Source organism: Dermacentor andersoni, chromosome 2 (assembly GCF_023375885.2).
Source record: "Dermacentor andersoni chromosome 2, qqDerAnde1_hic_scaffold, whole genome shotgun sequence".
Classification (NCBI taxonomy): domain Eukaryota; kingdom Metazoa; phylum Arthropoda; class Arachnida; order Ixodida; family Ixodidae; genus Dermacentor; species Dermacentor andersoni.
The window spans coordinates 105,733,896-105,748,793 of NC_092815.1; the positions used below are offsets into that span (position 1 = coordinate 105,733,896).

The window sequence follows — 14,898 nt, forward strand, 5'->3', positions numbered from 1 at the left end:
GGGTACTGCGGCCTGTGCCGAATAAGCCAACCCATCACGGCAGATCAGGTGTGCCGCAGGTTTCCTACAGCACCACCAGATGGCACTCACCTGCGCACATCTTCAGCACCGGCCGTGTGGAGGAAACAAAAAAATAAAGCCAGAAAGCTCGCCTTCGCACATCCACGCCTGAGCGGTAATGAGGAAGTAAACACTTCCTGTGGATAAAACAGATTTGAACTGCACTATGTACATCTGCGCATGCAGCCTCAGAAACCACGATGTGTTCAAGGCTCCTGTAGTACTTGTGAGTCAGCAACTAAGCTCAACAAAAGGCTCGGTATAATTTGTTTGTTCTCGTGTGTGTGCACGTGTGTGTACTCGTGTTTCAACTCTAAGCACTCACACATAGCTTTACTGTACACAGATACCTACTCGTACGATCTCAATTTTAAAAAATGGGCATCGATAAAACAACCTAGGCGCAAAACCGTGTTTATTCCTAACCATTTATTCATGAACATTCATATTTAAATTCTTTGGCAGGGCGTATTGCATCGTATCCCGAAACACATTCCTGAATTCGTTTCGCTAGAAGCCATTGCTCTGGCTATCAGGCTCAGGCTGGCCTTGGTTGTTCCATGGTCCTGGTCCTTGACGTTGGAAAGCAGGCTGCCATGGACCTTGCCATCTTTCGTTTTGACGTGAGGCATGAAAGGGATGCAACCCACTGAAGCGTCTGGCCCTCCAGTTGCCCCTGCGTGCTTTCGGTCGCTCGGATGGTGGGACCTCGATGGCATTCTTGATTACCTGTGCAGAAGCCAGTGACAAAGTTGGAATTGTTAGTGAATCATAAGCCTACCCTGATGACTGAAGGCATACATACACAGCAAATGGCTTTTTTTTTTTGTTATCTAGAGGTCTTGCGTCTCTAGTGGATTCAAAGAACGCGAATTTGAGTGTTGAAAGCTCTATTACACTCAGATGCTCTCAATATGTCACAAGAAACTTACCAAGCTTTGTTTCAGCAAAACAAAGCCTGAAAAGGTAAAAATTGTAGCTAAAAAAACAAATTATTTTGCAACAAAGTTGTGAGGATGGCCAGGCAAAAGAGCTGAAGCCTGGAGATTGAGGGCAACCTGCCAACTCGGACAGGGCAACTTCATAGCAGCTGACTGAAAGCATGCATGTTACCCAATAGTTCACAAAAAAAAAAGGGGGGGGGGGTCCCCAGTTCACACTGTGAAGGTGGTTAGACAATGAAGCTGTGAACGACTAGAATGGGTAGCCCTTGCGACGTAGCTTGAAATTATTCATGTGGTGGTATTCACATGCACTTTACTTAAGCTTATACCTTTAGCCTAAGACGTTTCAATGGCCTGCGACTTGGACTGTGCCGCTACTTCGTGCACCTACAAAGAGTGTATCAGAAGAGAAATTTGCCGCACCTCATATGCGCACTGCTCTTCAGGAGTCCTCACTATACATGGCTTTCCCATAGCACCGTCACAACACAAATAAGTTACTAGGCGGGTTCTTTTACGTACGAAAGTGTAAAAGAAGGAAGTGTAGTTATGTCACTCCCTGTTTCATATGCTACAGTCAAGCTGCCGTCGCCGCCGAAGCTTGTGCAACAGTAATCTTTACCGGGAAATGTATGTGCGGAGCGCCACATGCTTCACATTGCATGTAGGCGCAGGAGTGCCTTATGATCAATTATGTTGTTCAGATGCTAGTTTTGAGCTCCTTTATTGAAACGTATGCTGTTCTGTATGTCTTATGTGTCGTTCTAAAGAATGTATACACTGTTCGCTTCACTTTTCCAAGTGATTGTAGCCTCTGCCTTATGCGGGTATGAGCCATTGCATTTGATTGAAAGATGAAAACCACGATGAGATTTCAGAAACAAAATTATTGCAGAAACATTTCGCACAACTTTTTAAAAAAAGGTATGTTTAGCAATGAAACAAAAGAACAAGGAAAGAAGACCGGAGTACGCCCCAGTATTGATCTTGGTCACTTTCAGAAGACAGTGCAAAGTACTGGGTGCTCCAGCGAGAACTTCCATGGTATTCTTGAAAACTGGGCGGCAGGGATAACAGCATTCTTCTGTTGGTACCACATTATGTGCCTGGTACACAGACATAACACAACAGTTATTATTTAATTTATACACAACAAACATTTTGGAATGTGTGACTGCAGAATTGAAGCTGACTGCTCAAGCTCGTATATTTATGCTTTTATGCTTTCATCACACAGAAGCTAGTTCTATAACAATCAGGGATGTGAAAATACCAGATTTCAAATCCAATATTGAATATCAGAAAATTTGACAAACTTTTCTGCTTGCAGATTTTGGGCAATAAACACAGTGCTGCACATCGTCACCATGCTAATCACATTACAACAATCTTGCTAACTAGTATAAGTAACTTGGCCATCTATGAATCGAGGTATTTAATACGCTCTACTCTCAGTAAACGGAAGACCATATTAGTACGCCAGCACTAATAACAACCCAGTTCATACGTGGTCTGGAAAGCTCCAAATGGCATGAATCTGAACGTGAACAGTGAACTCGCATATCCGATGTGATCAGCATGTCTTCCAGTGGCTAATCGGCCAGATTTTCAAACATACTTCCATACGTTCCCTCTGTTCATGTGGCGTTTAAATCATTTCGATAGGTCCAGTCAGCCTGGTCGAACCTTGTGCCAATAGAGATTACATACCATGGGAACACTGTGCGTGTTAGGGCACCAACTACAACTGGGCCATTCACCGAAGGTACCTCAAATACAGTCAAACCTCGGTATAATGAACCTCGATGTAACAAACTATTTTTATTTCCTGATCTTAGTTCCACCAAAATATGTGTATTTCTTTTTTCGGTTAAAAAAGTAACTTCGTGACACGGTTTTGATTTAACAAAGTTTTTGGCCATTTCAAGCATGTACTCAAAACCTGTACAGCTGGTAAATCTAGCAAATTACTATGGAAATGTCACCTGAGGGAAAGGTTATTTGCAAGCATCCTTCCACATGAAATTTCAAGCGGCAAAACACAATTGAGGCACGTGCACTGGGACACAGTAAGCAGGAAACAACGCTGCGCCATTTGTGGCGTAACGACTTGCGGAGGCTGCGGGGTAGGCGACAGCTCGAAGCGCTCGGAGAAACACGAGAAGGGTCGATACCCTCAGTACAAGGGGGATGGGGAATGGGCAAACACGCAGTAACGTGATAAAACGCGCTACAGAAGAGGGGGGGGGATGCGCAACTATCTGCCCTCACCTCCTAGCATACGCGTCTCCTCTACCCTTTCTGTAGCTGTGCTTGGCTGTCCATGTGCGGGACCAGGCGCTGTATCTTTGAAGTGATCTTCGGCAAGTGCAAAGAAAAGCCGAGATGTTTGGTGCCTTCCTGCGCATTTTGTTCCTATGTGTCGAGTGTTGGCGGTCCCTCACGTTGCGACAGCGTGTTCTTGGTCATTGAGTGATCTTTGTCAGTGAGTGTGCGACACTAATAAAGCTACAAACCTTACTTCGCATAGTTGTCCTTTTACTTTTGCCATCAATGCTACACCTTTCCGGCGAAACTGCAATATTTCTTTGCCAAAGATTACCTCAACGATACGGCTCATGGCCCACATATACTGTAGACAGCCATGCACATCTACAGTCGACCACAACATTTCATGAACCACGGGATCTGAGGTAAAGGTGTACATCTCCACAACCTCATAATGCAGTTTGATATTCCCATTTCCATCATCGACTCGAATATGAGAACAACATTGTGAGGTGCAGTTTTCCCAGCTACTCTTGTAGGCAGCTCAGAAATTTGACGTTTTCTGACATGCCATAGTCTGCGAACTTTTGTGGTTGACTGTACAGCAAGGTTAGAGGAGGATAGACATGCGCACTAGGGGGAGAGGGCAGATAGGTGCCCGTCCCCTGCTTCCCTTCCGTGTCTTCTTGCACTTGTCTATATTGTGAGGGTGCCATCTGATGACGGCTACAATCACCAAACACAGTCAGCCATAGTGTCCAAGATTTACAGCGCTGGGCAGTGCAAAATGCAAATCTTGGATGGCGTGAGCCAGGCTGATGCATTGTGCTCAGCCCGATCTGCACCGCATGCACAGACACTCGTAAGAACACTGTTATGGCCCGACCTTGCGATTTGTTTAGAAGTGATCACTGACAAGACAATATCTACCAGGAATGTTCTGGGCATTCATGAAATAATTTTTTACTACTAAAACTAAAACCTCAAATTCAGTTACATCGAAGTTTGAATGCATTCGAGAAATCGAATAACAGATATTTGATTCACGAATTGAATTATTTGAGCATTCGCTATTTGATTCAAAATCAAATATTCGAGCACTCGCACACCTCTAATTAGCAGATAATAATTAGCAGATAATGACATCTGAGACATGAAATAACACATAGTGCTAAATGAAAACTGTCGCTTGTACATTATCATGATGAGCAGGTGTAAGAGAATAAAATGTACAAGGTTGAGCAGAAAGGTGGAGTAGTGGTGGTTGCGGGAAGTAAAAAGTTAGTTGAATGCTTATTTTCTCACCTACAATATTTAAGTGAAGTGCACAATGATTACTGCCTGCAATGTAGCATCTCATGGTGTTGTATGAGTATGTAGGTCATTACAATGGGGAACTGAGTGGAAACCAAAGCCAAATCAGCCAGCCTGTAATCGTCACAGGGCCCTACCTGCTCCAGTACATTCTCTAATGTAGTGTTCGGGGCTGACATGGGTGACAGGTTTATCAAATAGAAATATCTTTTGCAGACAGCCTGGTCACTTCCTCAACCAGGCAAGGTGGATGTACAGACAAAGGTGGCACAAAGATACGGAAGTTCGTACGCAATTTGACGTAAGCCAATGTCCACAAGCTTTAGCTGTGGTATATTAATTACGCAGTCATTCTGCAGAAAGTGCTGCAGATCAAAAACACAGTAGAGTGACGTTCCTATGACCAAACACCTTGCGCAGATTCTGCATAATCACCTGTGAAGTATGAAACGAAGTTTAACGTAAGCAAATTTCAGTCAACTTCTTCTGGAAAACAAGAAAGCACCCGTAAGAACTACAGTGGGTAGGGACAGAATATAAAAGGCAACCAAAATAAAGGTGTACTTATTTTAGAAGTTACGGCTGCTAACGCCATGCAGTTTCCTACAAAAATTACTAGAAGGAACTCTGGCACTAATGTCTATGGAAGCCTTATAACCGAGGTGTTTGCATGGCGCACGAAAGTAGGAAAGGAAGGACAGAGACGAGTAAGGAGTGCTGCTGTGGGAGCTGCAATCATGGCGGTTCAGCTAGCATGGGAATAATAGTGAGCACAGTGGAACGTCGTTAAGATATACCAGATTATGCCATAGCTCTGCTTTAACAGTAGCCGAACTGAATCTCCCGACAGTGCTGCCATTGAACTTGATGCATTTCGCGATTGCCTAAACCACAGTGCCTTATCGTATACCTGTTGGTTAACGCGTAGCTCTTCTTTACATAGTGAGATTTTCGGGGCAATGCAGATTCAAATAGCACATTCTCCTTAAAAACACGTAAAGCTGGCATGCGAAACAGACGCGCAAGGAATTTGCAGTCGCTGCACTGCCACCCTTGATCAAACACAGCCAGCGCAGGTCACACAGCTCGGCCTGTGGTTTGACTTGTGTGCAATCTCTGAGGTGGAGTGCAATTTCGCATGCTATCTCGGAGGCGTTCAAACACCCTGCCAGCTGTGCTGTCGGCACATAGCAAGTGTCCACCGCGAAAGGTGCTGGCCGCATCCCAAAGCATGTGATCGCTTGTTCGATGCTATCATTCATCTTGTTAGAAGCAACACTCTCAGTCGTCTTTTTTTTTGTGCACTGGCTTTTCTCCGAGGGCTTAATGTGGTTTTTATGCTGGCACAGTAAGCACATTTCATGTGTGAAAGGACGACAAGATGCCGAAGCATCAAACCCTCAGCATCGAGAAGAAGCTTGATATCATTTGCAGGATAGAATACGGCACAAAGAAATCAGCATTAGCTGGGGAAGTACCTGCCATTGACAAAGGGTCACAGCGTGTGGGATGCAAGAAATACTGCTGGACAGTTATATGGCTGCTAATGTCAAAAGGTGTCATTTAAGGGAATCGATGCATCCGGATAACGAAAAGGCATCGGTGCTTTGGCTCACAAAAGAGCAACATCTTAAAACGTTCCCGTCAGTGGGCCAGGCCCCTACTGCTCGAAAAAGCCAAGACATCTGCCTTGCAGTTCAAGCATGAGGGCTTCGTTTGCAGCATTGGGTGGCTGTCAAGATTTGAGACCCGCTCTGGCATCAGGGCAAGGGTCGAGTCCAGGCACAATAGTGGATACACTGGTTCTGGAGAATTGACAGAATGGGCAACCTCTCCAGTTTCTGGGAAACTATTTCGCCGCCGACGCATTTAATGTTGACGAAGCTGCCGTTCTACAAGCTGCTGCCAGAAAGGATTTTCGCAATCAAAGAGGAAACTTGTGCAGGCATTATACACAACCAAAGAAAGAATATCCACTGCTTTTGTTGTGAATGCGGCAGGAAGTGAAAAGCTGCCTCTCTTGGTGATAGGAAAGTCCAGTAAGCTAAGGTACTTTAAAGGTGGCCGAACTGCCATAGGGCATGCCATATAGGAGTAACAGGAAAGCAGGGAAGATGGCCAAGCTATTTGAAGAATATACAAGGCACCTGGATCATTTTCTTCTTTTTGCTGGGACGAAAAGAAATGTCCTTTTTGTGTTAGACAATGTGTCGTTGCATGCTGATATGCAAAAACCTCTCAGCGATAAAGATAATGTTTTTGCCTCCCAACACAACCACTGTTGCGCAACCTTTGGACAAGGGCATCATTTGAGCTGTGAAGCAAAACTGCAGGAAGAACATGCTGCATAGGATCCCACTTGCAATGAAGAACAAGAAATCAGACTCAATCAACTTGCTCGGCGCCCTGAATTGCTCGCTTACTCATACCCGCAAGTAGAACAGACACTGTTTTAGGCATACCAAGTTTGAACTGTGCATGGGCGATGCTGCAGACATGGTATAGAGTGATGTTGAGGACGATGCTTACGACAGCCTGTTTGCAGAGGTTCTAGGATGTTGACAGCAACGTTGAAATGTGTATGGACTTAACTCATGATGACACAGCTGGCACTGTTGCACTTAAACCATCACCGGGAGCAAGCAATGACGATGACTATGATGAGACAGATGCAAGGGCAGGTGTGCCATGCCCGACAGTCACAAAAGCTGTAAAGGTGCTGGATGTACTAATGCACCTGTCTGCAATGAAGAAAGGGCTGTTGAAGATGCTGACACCAGCCCTGAACAAATTTGAAACCACAGTTGTCTCATCCAGACCACCATAGTGGCAGACTAACGTGCGATGAAAAATTAAAAATAAAAGCATCTTTGGATGCTTTTTTCACTCAATGTATCTTAACTTTTCTTCTGGGTAAGTGGCTGCAAATTTCTTGTCACCTGTTAAGCTGTACAAGCACTTTGCACATACCTTTCCTTCATCCCAACCAGGTGCAGTTTAACAATTAAGGGTCCACCGTACATGAATTTGCCTAAACTTCGTCTTCCTGGCTGCAAATGGCTTTGTGACTTGTCAAACTGACTTTTCCAACAAAATACTGTGTTAAAAAAAAAGACAAATTGTGGCAATTATGCATGTTTTCAGTCTCACTGCCTTGCACATTTAGAAAAATAGGACAGCTTTGATATTGAGGTCAATGAGGCAGCTAAAGCTTACTTAGTAAACAAAGCCACAAGAGATTCTAAAGCCACAAGCATGAAGATCAGACAATTACGTGTACTGACCATCAATCACATAGTAGGTGAATGATCACAGCAACAGAGTTCCCTCTCCCTCACAGGACAGACGAAAGTGATCGAATTATCAGGCGTGTCAAATTAAACAAGATTAAGAAAAAGCACCAAAACAAACCACTGATTCATTTGCCAGTATTTACCCAGCACTTGCACATCTCCAAAGAAAATGCGTGCCCACTTTATACGTGCACAACATAGAAAACTAAAGCAGAGATTACATGAAAGCACCTTAACCAAGTACAGATCTAATGCACACCCAATTTTTTAGCAAGAAAAAGGGCCACAGGTCTGATACGTGTTGCAGAACGATGGCCCGCTTCCTACAGTCAGCTTTGCCGCAATACACATGTTTCATGCGGTAAAGCATATGAATACCACGACGGCAGTTTTGTATTCAACAGCAACCGCGCAGGCAATTTTGACAAAAGACATGCTTGAAAAAACACATGCTAAATGGTCCGCATTAAAGTCGGGTAAATACTGTAATCAGACATCGTGAGCTACAGTTACTGCTCGAAAATATTCCCAGGGCAGGCCAAAAATAGGCATTTTCAACTGGAGACGACACAATTTTTTGTTTTGGTTTAAACCAGGTGGTTACCGACTATACTAGAATCAGTGCTCATTCATCTATCCTGGACCTTGTTTTCGTGTCTAATCACCTGTTGCCTTTACTAACCGACTGTGAGTCCAGTGATGCTATCTCGGACCAAAAACTTGTAGTGCCGTCTTTGAGCCTTTCCGCCAACACTGTCAACCATCCCCACAAAAATGTTGTTAAACTTTGCTAGAGCTGATGATGTTAGGGTTCTATAATTGCTAGAGAACTCTTATGAGAGATTCTCTGAACTTTATATGCATAATCAGAGTCCTGATTGTCTCTGGGAGTACTTTGCTAATTTGGTCATGTCTTCTATAAAGCTGTATATACCTAAGCGTATAAAGAAAACTAGCAATAGAAGCCCTGGGATAACTAGAGAAATAATACACTTAAAGAGACAAAACGGAAACGTAAAATATAAAAAGAATTCTAGCACTCAGACTCAATCCACCATTCAATGTCTTGGAAGGAATCTTCAGATACTTGTGAAAGAATCCGAACAAAGGTTCTTTGGCATCACAATCCCAAAATTTGTAAAAGAAGCACCGGGTAAATTTTGGAGATATATTAATCCATCATCGAATGCTTGCTCAACGACACAATCTAAGGGGCACCCTTCTTCTGAGAGTTTCAATGATTATTTTGCATCTGTGTTCACAAAAGATAACGGTATTATGCAGAGTATTGAATCTCCATCTGACAGGCCGCCTATTGCTGACGTTAAAATTCCTGAACAAGGTGTGCTCAACCTTTTGCTTCATTTGAACATAAAGAAAAGCCCTGGACCCGATGGCATCCCTAACGAGTTTCTTTATCGATACGCCGAATGGAATTCTAAACATTGTGCATTAATTTTTCGGTCTTCATAGCGGTTTTTACCAAAGGTATGGAAAGCAAGCTAAAGTGATTCCTATCCTCAAAAGCGGCGGTGCTGACAATTTAGCAAATTATCGCCCTTTATCAATTACTAGTACCTGTTCAAAGATGCTTGAACATATCTCGAAACATCTGTTAAATTATATTAATGAATATAACTTATCTATCCACCAACATGGATTTCTTCAAGGCCTATCCACAACATCTCAGCTCATCGAATTAGCGCTTGATCTTTCAGAAACTATTAACTCTCGGGGACAGACGGATATGATCTTCGTGGACTTTGCAAAGGCATTTGATAAAATGTCTCACCGTAAACTACTAGGAAAAATTGATGCTATGTTCAAAAATGCTTCTATTACACAATGGTTCTCATCCTATTTTCTTTCTCGCGAGCAATGTCAAAATTAGTGGTACAAGGTCTCAGATTTCATGTGTTAAGTCGGGAGTTCTCCAAGGCAGTGTTTTGGGCCCCCTTTTATTCCTCTTATTTATAAATGACCTCCCGAATGAAATAGACGTTTCCATCAGGCTCTTTGCAGATGACTGCATTATATACAATAAAATTGATACAGTAGGAGACCAGGATAAATTACACGTAAATTTACAGAAGATAAAGAAATGGTGTGATGAATGGCAAATGGTGCTAAACCCGTTAAAACTGTAGTTATGACAGTCTCTAGAAAGTTAAATTACCTAAAACTACTCTTATTTTATTAATAATCTTGAACTTATAAGAGGCGAGCAGCATAAGTATCTTGGCATGGTTTTCACAAGTGATGTTCACTGGAACCACCATATAGATTGTATGTTTGTGCCAAGGTTAGCAAGTCGTTCTGGTGTCTGAGGCATAATTTACCATTCGCAACTTAAGAAACAAGACGTCTAGCTTATAAAACATTAATTAAACCTATAATTGAATACTCAAAGGTTGTCTGGGACTCTTACATTGCTATAGCTATATCAAAAATCAAAAGAATACAGCATCTGGTAGTCAGATTCATATTCAATAAATATCGGCGGATGGACTCCCCTTCTCAACTTTGTGTGCAGGCAGACCTACCGACATTACAGGCTAGAACTAAATATGAAAGACTTAAATATCTTTACCTAATAATTCATCATCATGTTCATATTAGGTATACAGACTTCCTTGAAACTCTTTCCGGTGAAACCACTAGACATCATCATTCAATGTTTATTTGTCCCCTGTTATTCATACTGATTGTTTCAAGTATAGCTTTTTTCCAAGAGCTATCAAAGAATGGAACTCCCTGTCGAAAGAAGCCAATTCATCCTCATCAATTGAGTTCTTCACAAAACACACTGGAGATATCCTTGTTTGTAAGTAATATACTTTACTTTGTATCTATGTTATCTTCAGCGGTTAATGCTGTTACCTCTCGGTGTTATTTTATTTGATTGTCCCTTTTTGTATTCAATGTACAATTTTCCATGTACAAAATATTTGATTTGTAAATGTTCGTACTCCACTCCTGCTTTAGCCCTGTGAAAGGGCTGGCAGTGTCTGTAAATAAATAAATAAATAAATAAATAAATAAATAAATAAATAAAATGTTCAATGCATTCATTGTCCCCTAAGATTCGCCGAGACAGACGCTGCCAGTAAGGGGTTCACCATTAGGGTCACCATAGGGGTCCAGCACGGGTGTTCCAACTAGTCAAGTTCCAATTATATGGCGAAGGCCAATTTTACGATCTAAATGAAATTTTGGGACCATAGAATTGCATGGCCGCCGGCCCAGACCTTCACTGAGAAACTGAAACAATTGCAGTCAAAGTAAAAGTAATGCAAGTGGACCGTAGTAGGAGACTCTGTAGCTCTTGCCATGAAACCATCAGTGGTGCACTTGTAGCTCACCTCTTTTCTCACTTCCTCGTCGCATCCAAGGATGGTGCTGAAGGAGAGCTCAGCAGGAAGACTGCTACATTCGCCCTTACTGTCCTCGTCAGTCGTGTAGTCAAAACCATTCTTGTCAGCCAGCATGACCTTCCTCTCTTTGCCTGTGATGAATTTCCCACTAGAAAAAAAAAAAGAAAAAAGAAAAAAAAAAGTGGGCAGTGCGTACACAAAGGAGGCAAAAAGAATGCCTGACATACCTCACTATATGGCCATAAGGTGCACTAAGTAGAAGACTCTACCATGGAACCATGTAGCAATTTTTGATGAAGTAAATGAGTGAAAGCTCACACCCGAATTGAATTCAGGGGTTTAATGCACCAAAACCACAATTTGATTATGAGGCACACCATAGTGGGGAACTCGATTAATTTTGACCCCGAGGAGATCTTCAGCGTGCCTCCAACGCCTGGGACATTGGCGTTTTTTCATTTCGCCCCCATCGAAATGCAGCTGCCGTGGCTGGGATTTGATCCTGCAACCTCCTGCTTAACAGCACGGCATCATAGCTGCTAAGCCACCGCGGCAGTTGCAGCTCGCATCTGCACTTGCCTGTTCGGTCACAATGCCAGAACACATGAAATTAGGTTGTGCATTTATCATACTGCGAAACTCTCTTACTATGTCCTTCTGTAAAAATGAAGAGGCCAAGTCACCGACCAACAGGCTTTAAAGGGATCCTGAACTATTCCTCGGGCTTGGCGAAAAAACGCAGCCCACGAATGGCATACGATGCTGTGCACATCTAAGCCAAATTTGGAAGTCGTGCGCAGCATGTGAAGCTTACAAACAGTGTGCGAAGTCACAGTTTCTCAAACACTCTCTTTTCAACAGGAGCCTGCTCCTTCTCTTCAGGCACTATATTTCGTGATACAGCATATTCCCATATGTGGCTGCTATTGGCCAATAGCTTACACCAATCAAGAAAAGTGTTTGGATCAGTGCACTTCTTCCTACTGTTACTGTGTATATTTATTCACAAAGTTTAATAAACAGGCTGAAGTAATCACATATCTGCTTTCGATCTATAACAATTGTGTACTTCTGGAAGAAGCCGACAGTCGTCTGGTCACGCTGCATTGTGGCCACCCACGTAGTAATTAAACTTACTCCAGACTGCTTATGAGTGTCATAGCCGTTGGGTCTTGTTAATGTTGACTGGCTTTGAGCCACTTAACTAGCCTCAATGACATGAAAATCAGATCACAAGCATGCTTGCCAGCGCGCTCACTGCTGGCTGCTCCTGGCTCGATGTTTTGGCAGTCTACTGACAGCGCTTCAAAATGCACAAGCTGAACGTGGCTACCATCTGTTGGTCAAGCTGGTGCAGAACAAAGCTGGTCCGTGCCATGTAGCACGTCCAGACTGAAGTGTACGAGCATGAGCATGCACTCAAGCCCTGTCGTACGCAAAGCAAACTCTGTGCATACGCATTGCTGTTGCATATAGCTGCGGTCTGCTATGTAGCCTAAATTCTGTGGCCGCTGCAGGGTGCTACTACTTGTCCGCTCGCTGAGTGCACTGAGGCTTGCCAAGGACAACAGTGTTTGGCGCATCGTAGGCGCCAAAATCGGAACTATTAGAGTCTACGTGAACATCCAAAATCAAATTTGATCTGCACGCCACAGTGACATGCAGAAGGCGAAGCGTTGTGGGCTCGCCCTGCTCCGCCCTAATCTTTGCAGTGCGAGGCATCGAAGGATTGAGCGGGAGCGCCGCGCAAGGGTTCATGAACGACCTTTGAATGCCAATAACCCCTCTTCTGCTGAAAGCACTGAATTACTTTTTGCGGCAAAGTATTTCTGAAGTAGTCTGAAATTTCTGAAGTTTCAGAAATTTTAATTTCAAATACATTTCCCGATTTCGTTGAGTGGTTCATTGCCCCAAAGGGCTGCTTGGGCGAGCCGTTGACACCCCTTTGCAAAAAATGATCCTGGTGTGCCTGCAGCGCTTTCTCAGACAGCCAATCAGAGGCTCTTGTACCCTCGTCGTGCAAGACGGCAAAAGTTCCGAGTTGCCTCGCTGCTTTTCTGGTTCATTGTCTGTGCGCCTTGTGGACCTTCTCGCGCAGTGTTGCCGTGATGAGGTGGCAGAATTTGCCTTTTGTCGTAAAGCTCGAAATCATAAATTGGGTCGAACGCGGTGAGAAATCGGATGTTACTGCAGAGTGAAAGATTCTGAGGAGCACTCTCAGCACTATCTTTAAGAATAAAGGGGAGATTAGGGCTAAAGCAGCCAAACTTGCAACCCAGTGCCCGTGGTGCCTGACGCGTACGCACGGCCGTGTACGAGTGGTTCATCCGAAATTGCTTCAGCCTTGCTGGCTTCCGCGTGCTCGGTGGTTACTGTAAATTCTGATGAATGCGACGCAGCCGTTGCCGAAGTTTGGAGCGAGCTGTCAGAATTTCCAGAAGCTTTTGACGAGTCAACAGTAGACGAGTTTGTGAGAGCAAATGCTGGTGCTGCGACCCCGGGAGAGCCTGAAAACGAAGACTACATTGCCGACATCGTACATAGCACAAGTGAAAGTAGGCACAACGAGGAAAGCAATGACGGTCCTTTGCCCACATCCTCCGAAGTGAATGGTGCGCTCGCACTAGTCCGGTGCTTCTGTGCAAATGTGGAAGGTTGCGGCCTCAGCTGCTCAGACTCCTTAGACAATGTGGGGAAGTGTGTGCGTCGCAGGCAGCAAAATTGGCAAAGCAGAAGAAAATGCAGGACTATTTCATGAGAAACTAAGCTAGTTTCATCAATAAAGTGATTTTATAAATGGTATGTGCTTTTATGGCATCCACTTATTTAGCAGGCTTATATCGAATTATGCTCTATATCGAACTGATAGGAGTTTTCTTGCGAGTTCGATATAGCTGGGTTTGACTGTACTCGTGCCTTTGAAATGAGCATGTCGATCTATGCTTTCCTCGACTTTTTAGAGCAACCCAGGAAGATAAAAAGACTCTCTACAATAAAAGTTTGTTAACTTGAAATTCCTGGGGATGCCCAATGAATTAAATGAAGCTCATCCTAATAAAAGTGAGACACAGAAGACTATATTTGATGGAAAAAGGAATGGGAGTACCTCTGGAAGCATCACCTCCTGCGATCGTTTCCTGCTTTGTTTTTTTTTTCTCTCTCTGAAAGCGATCGCTGTAAGCCTATCTTTAATAGCTGGAATGTGTCAGAAGGCATTAAGCATCTCCCTCATCCTCTTCCTAACAGAAGAACAGCAGTGTGTAATTCAGTCCTTCCATCACCTCCGATAACAAAGGCCACATGAGAGCTTTCTCTTCCTCATCCACATAATTATCGTCCCCTCTCGCTGCGTTGTCATTGCTGACTACCTAGGCAATAATGTCATCGTCTGTGAAGACAATGCAGACCACGGCGCAGCTGTTCACACTTACGCAAACCGCAAAGTCCATGCTGCCCAACAGTTCATGTACAGACCTCAGATTTTAACGCACAAGCATGAAGCCGGACTTATCATCTGCGCCTTGTACTGGCACAATGGCGTTATCAGCGAGGGTGCATGCCACGCATGCCTCTGCTCAGGCTGTGTTCGATTAGGCACACAGCACACAATTTGAAGTCTGTACCTGAAAAGGAACGCGATCGTTC

General features: G+C 43.8%; 1 protein-coding gene across 2 annotated transcripts in view; it reads right to left on the minus strand.

The window, feature by feature from the left end:
- Positions 1-474: 474 nt before the first annotated feature.
- The window catches only part of LOC126541485 (PC-esterase domain-containing protein 1A-like), a 30,804-nt gene continuing 16,380 nt past the window's right edge, over positions 475-14,898 (minus strand). For both annotated transcript variants that reach the window (XM_050188244.3, XM_055076679.2), the window contains 2 exons: positions 11,242-11,401; positions 475-789 (listed from right to left, as the gene is read on the minus strand). In XM_050188244.3, coding sequence (XP_050044201.1) covers positions 571-789; positions 11,242-11,401 — 379 coding nt within the window. In that variant the 3' untranslated portion in view covers positions 475-570. The remainder of the gene's footprint in view (positions 790-11,241; positions 11,402-14,898) is intronic.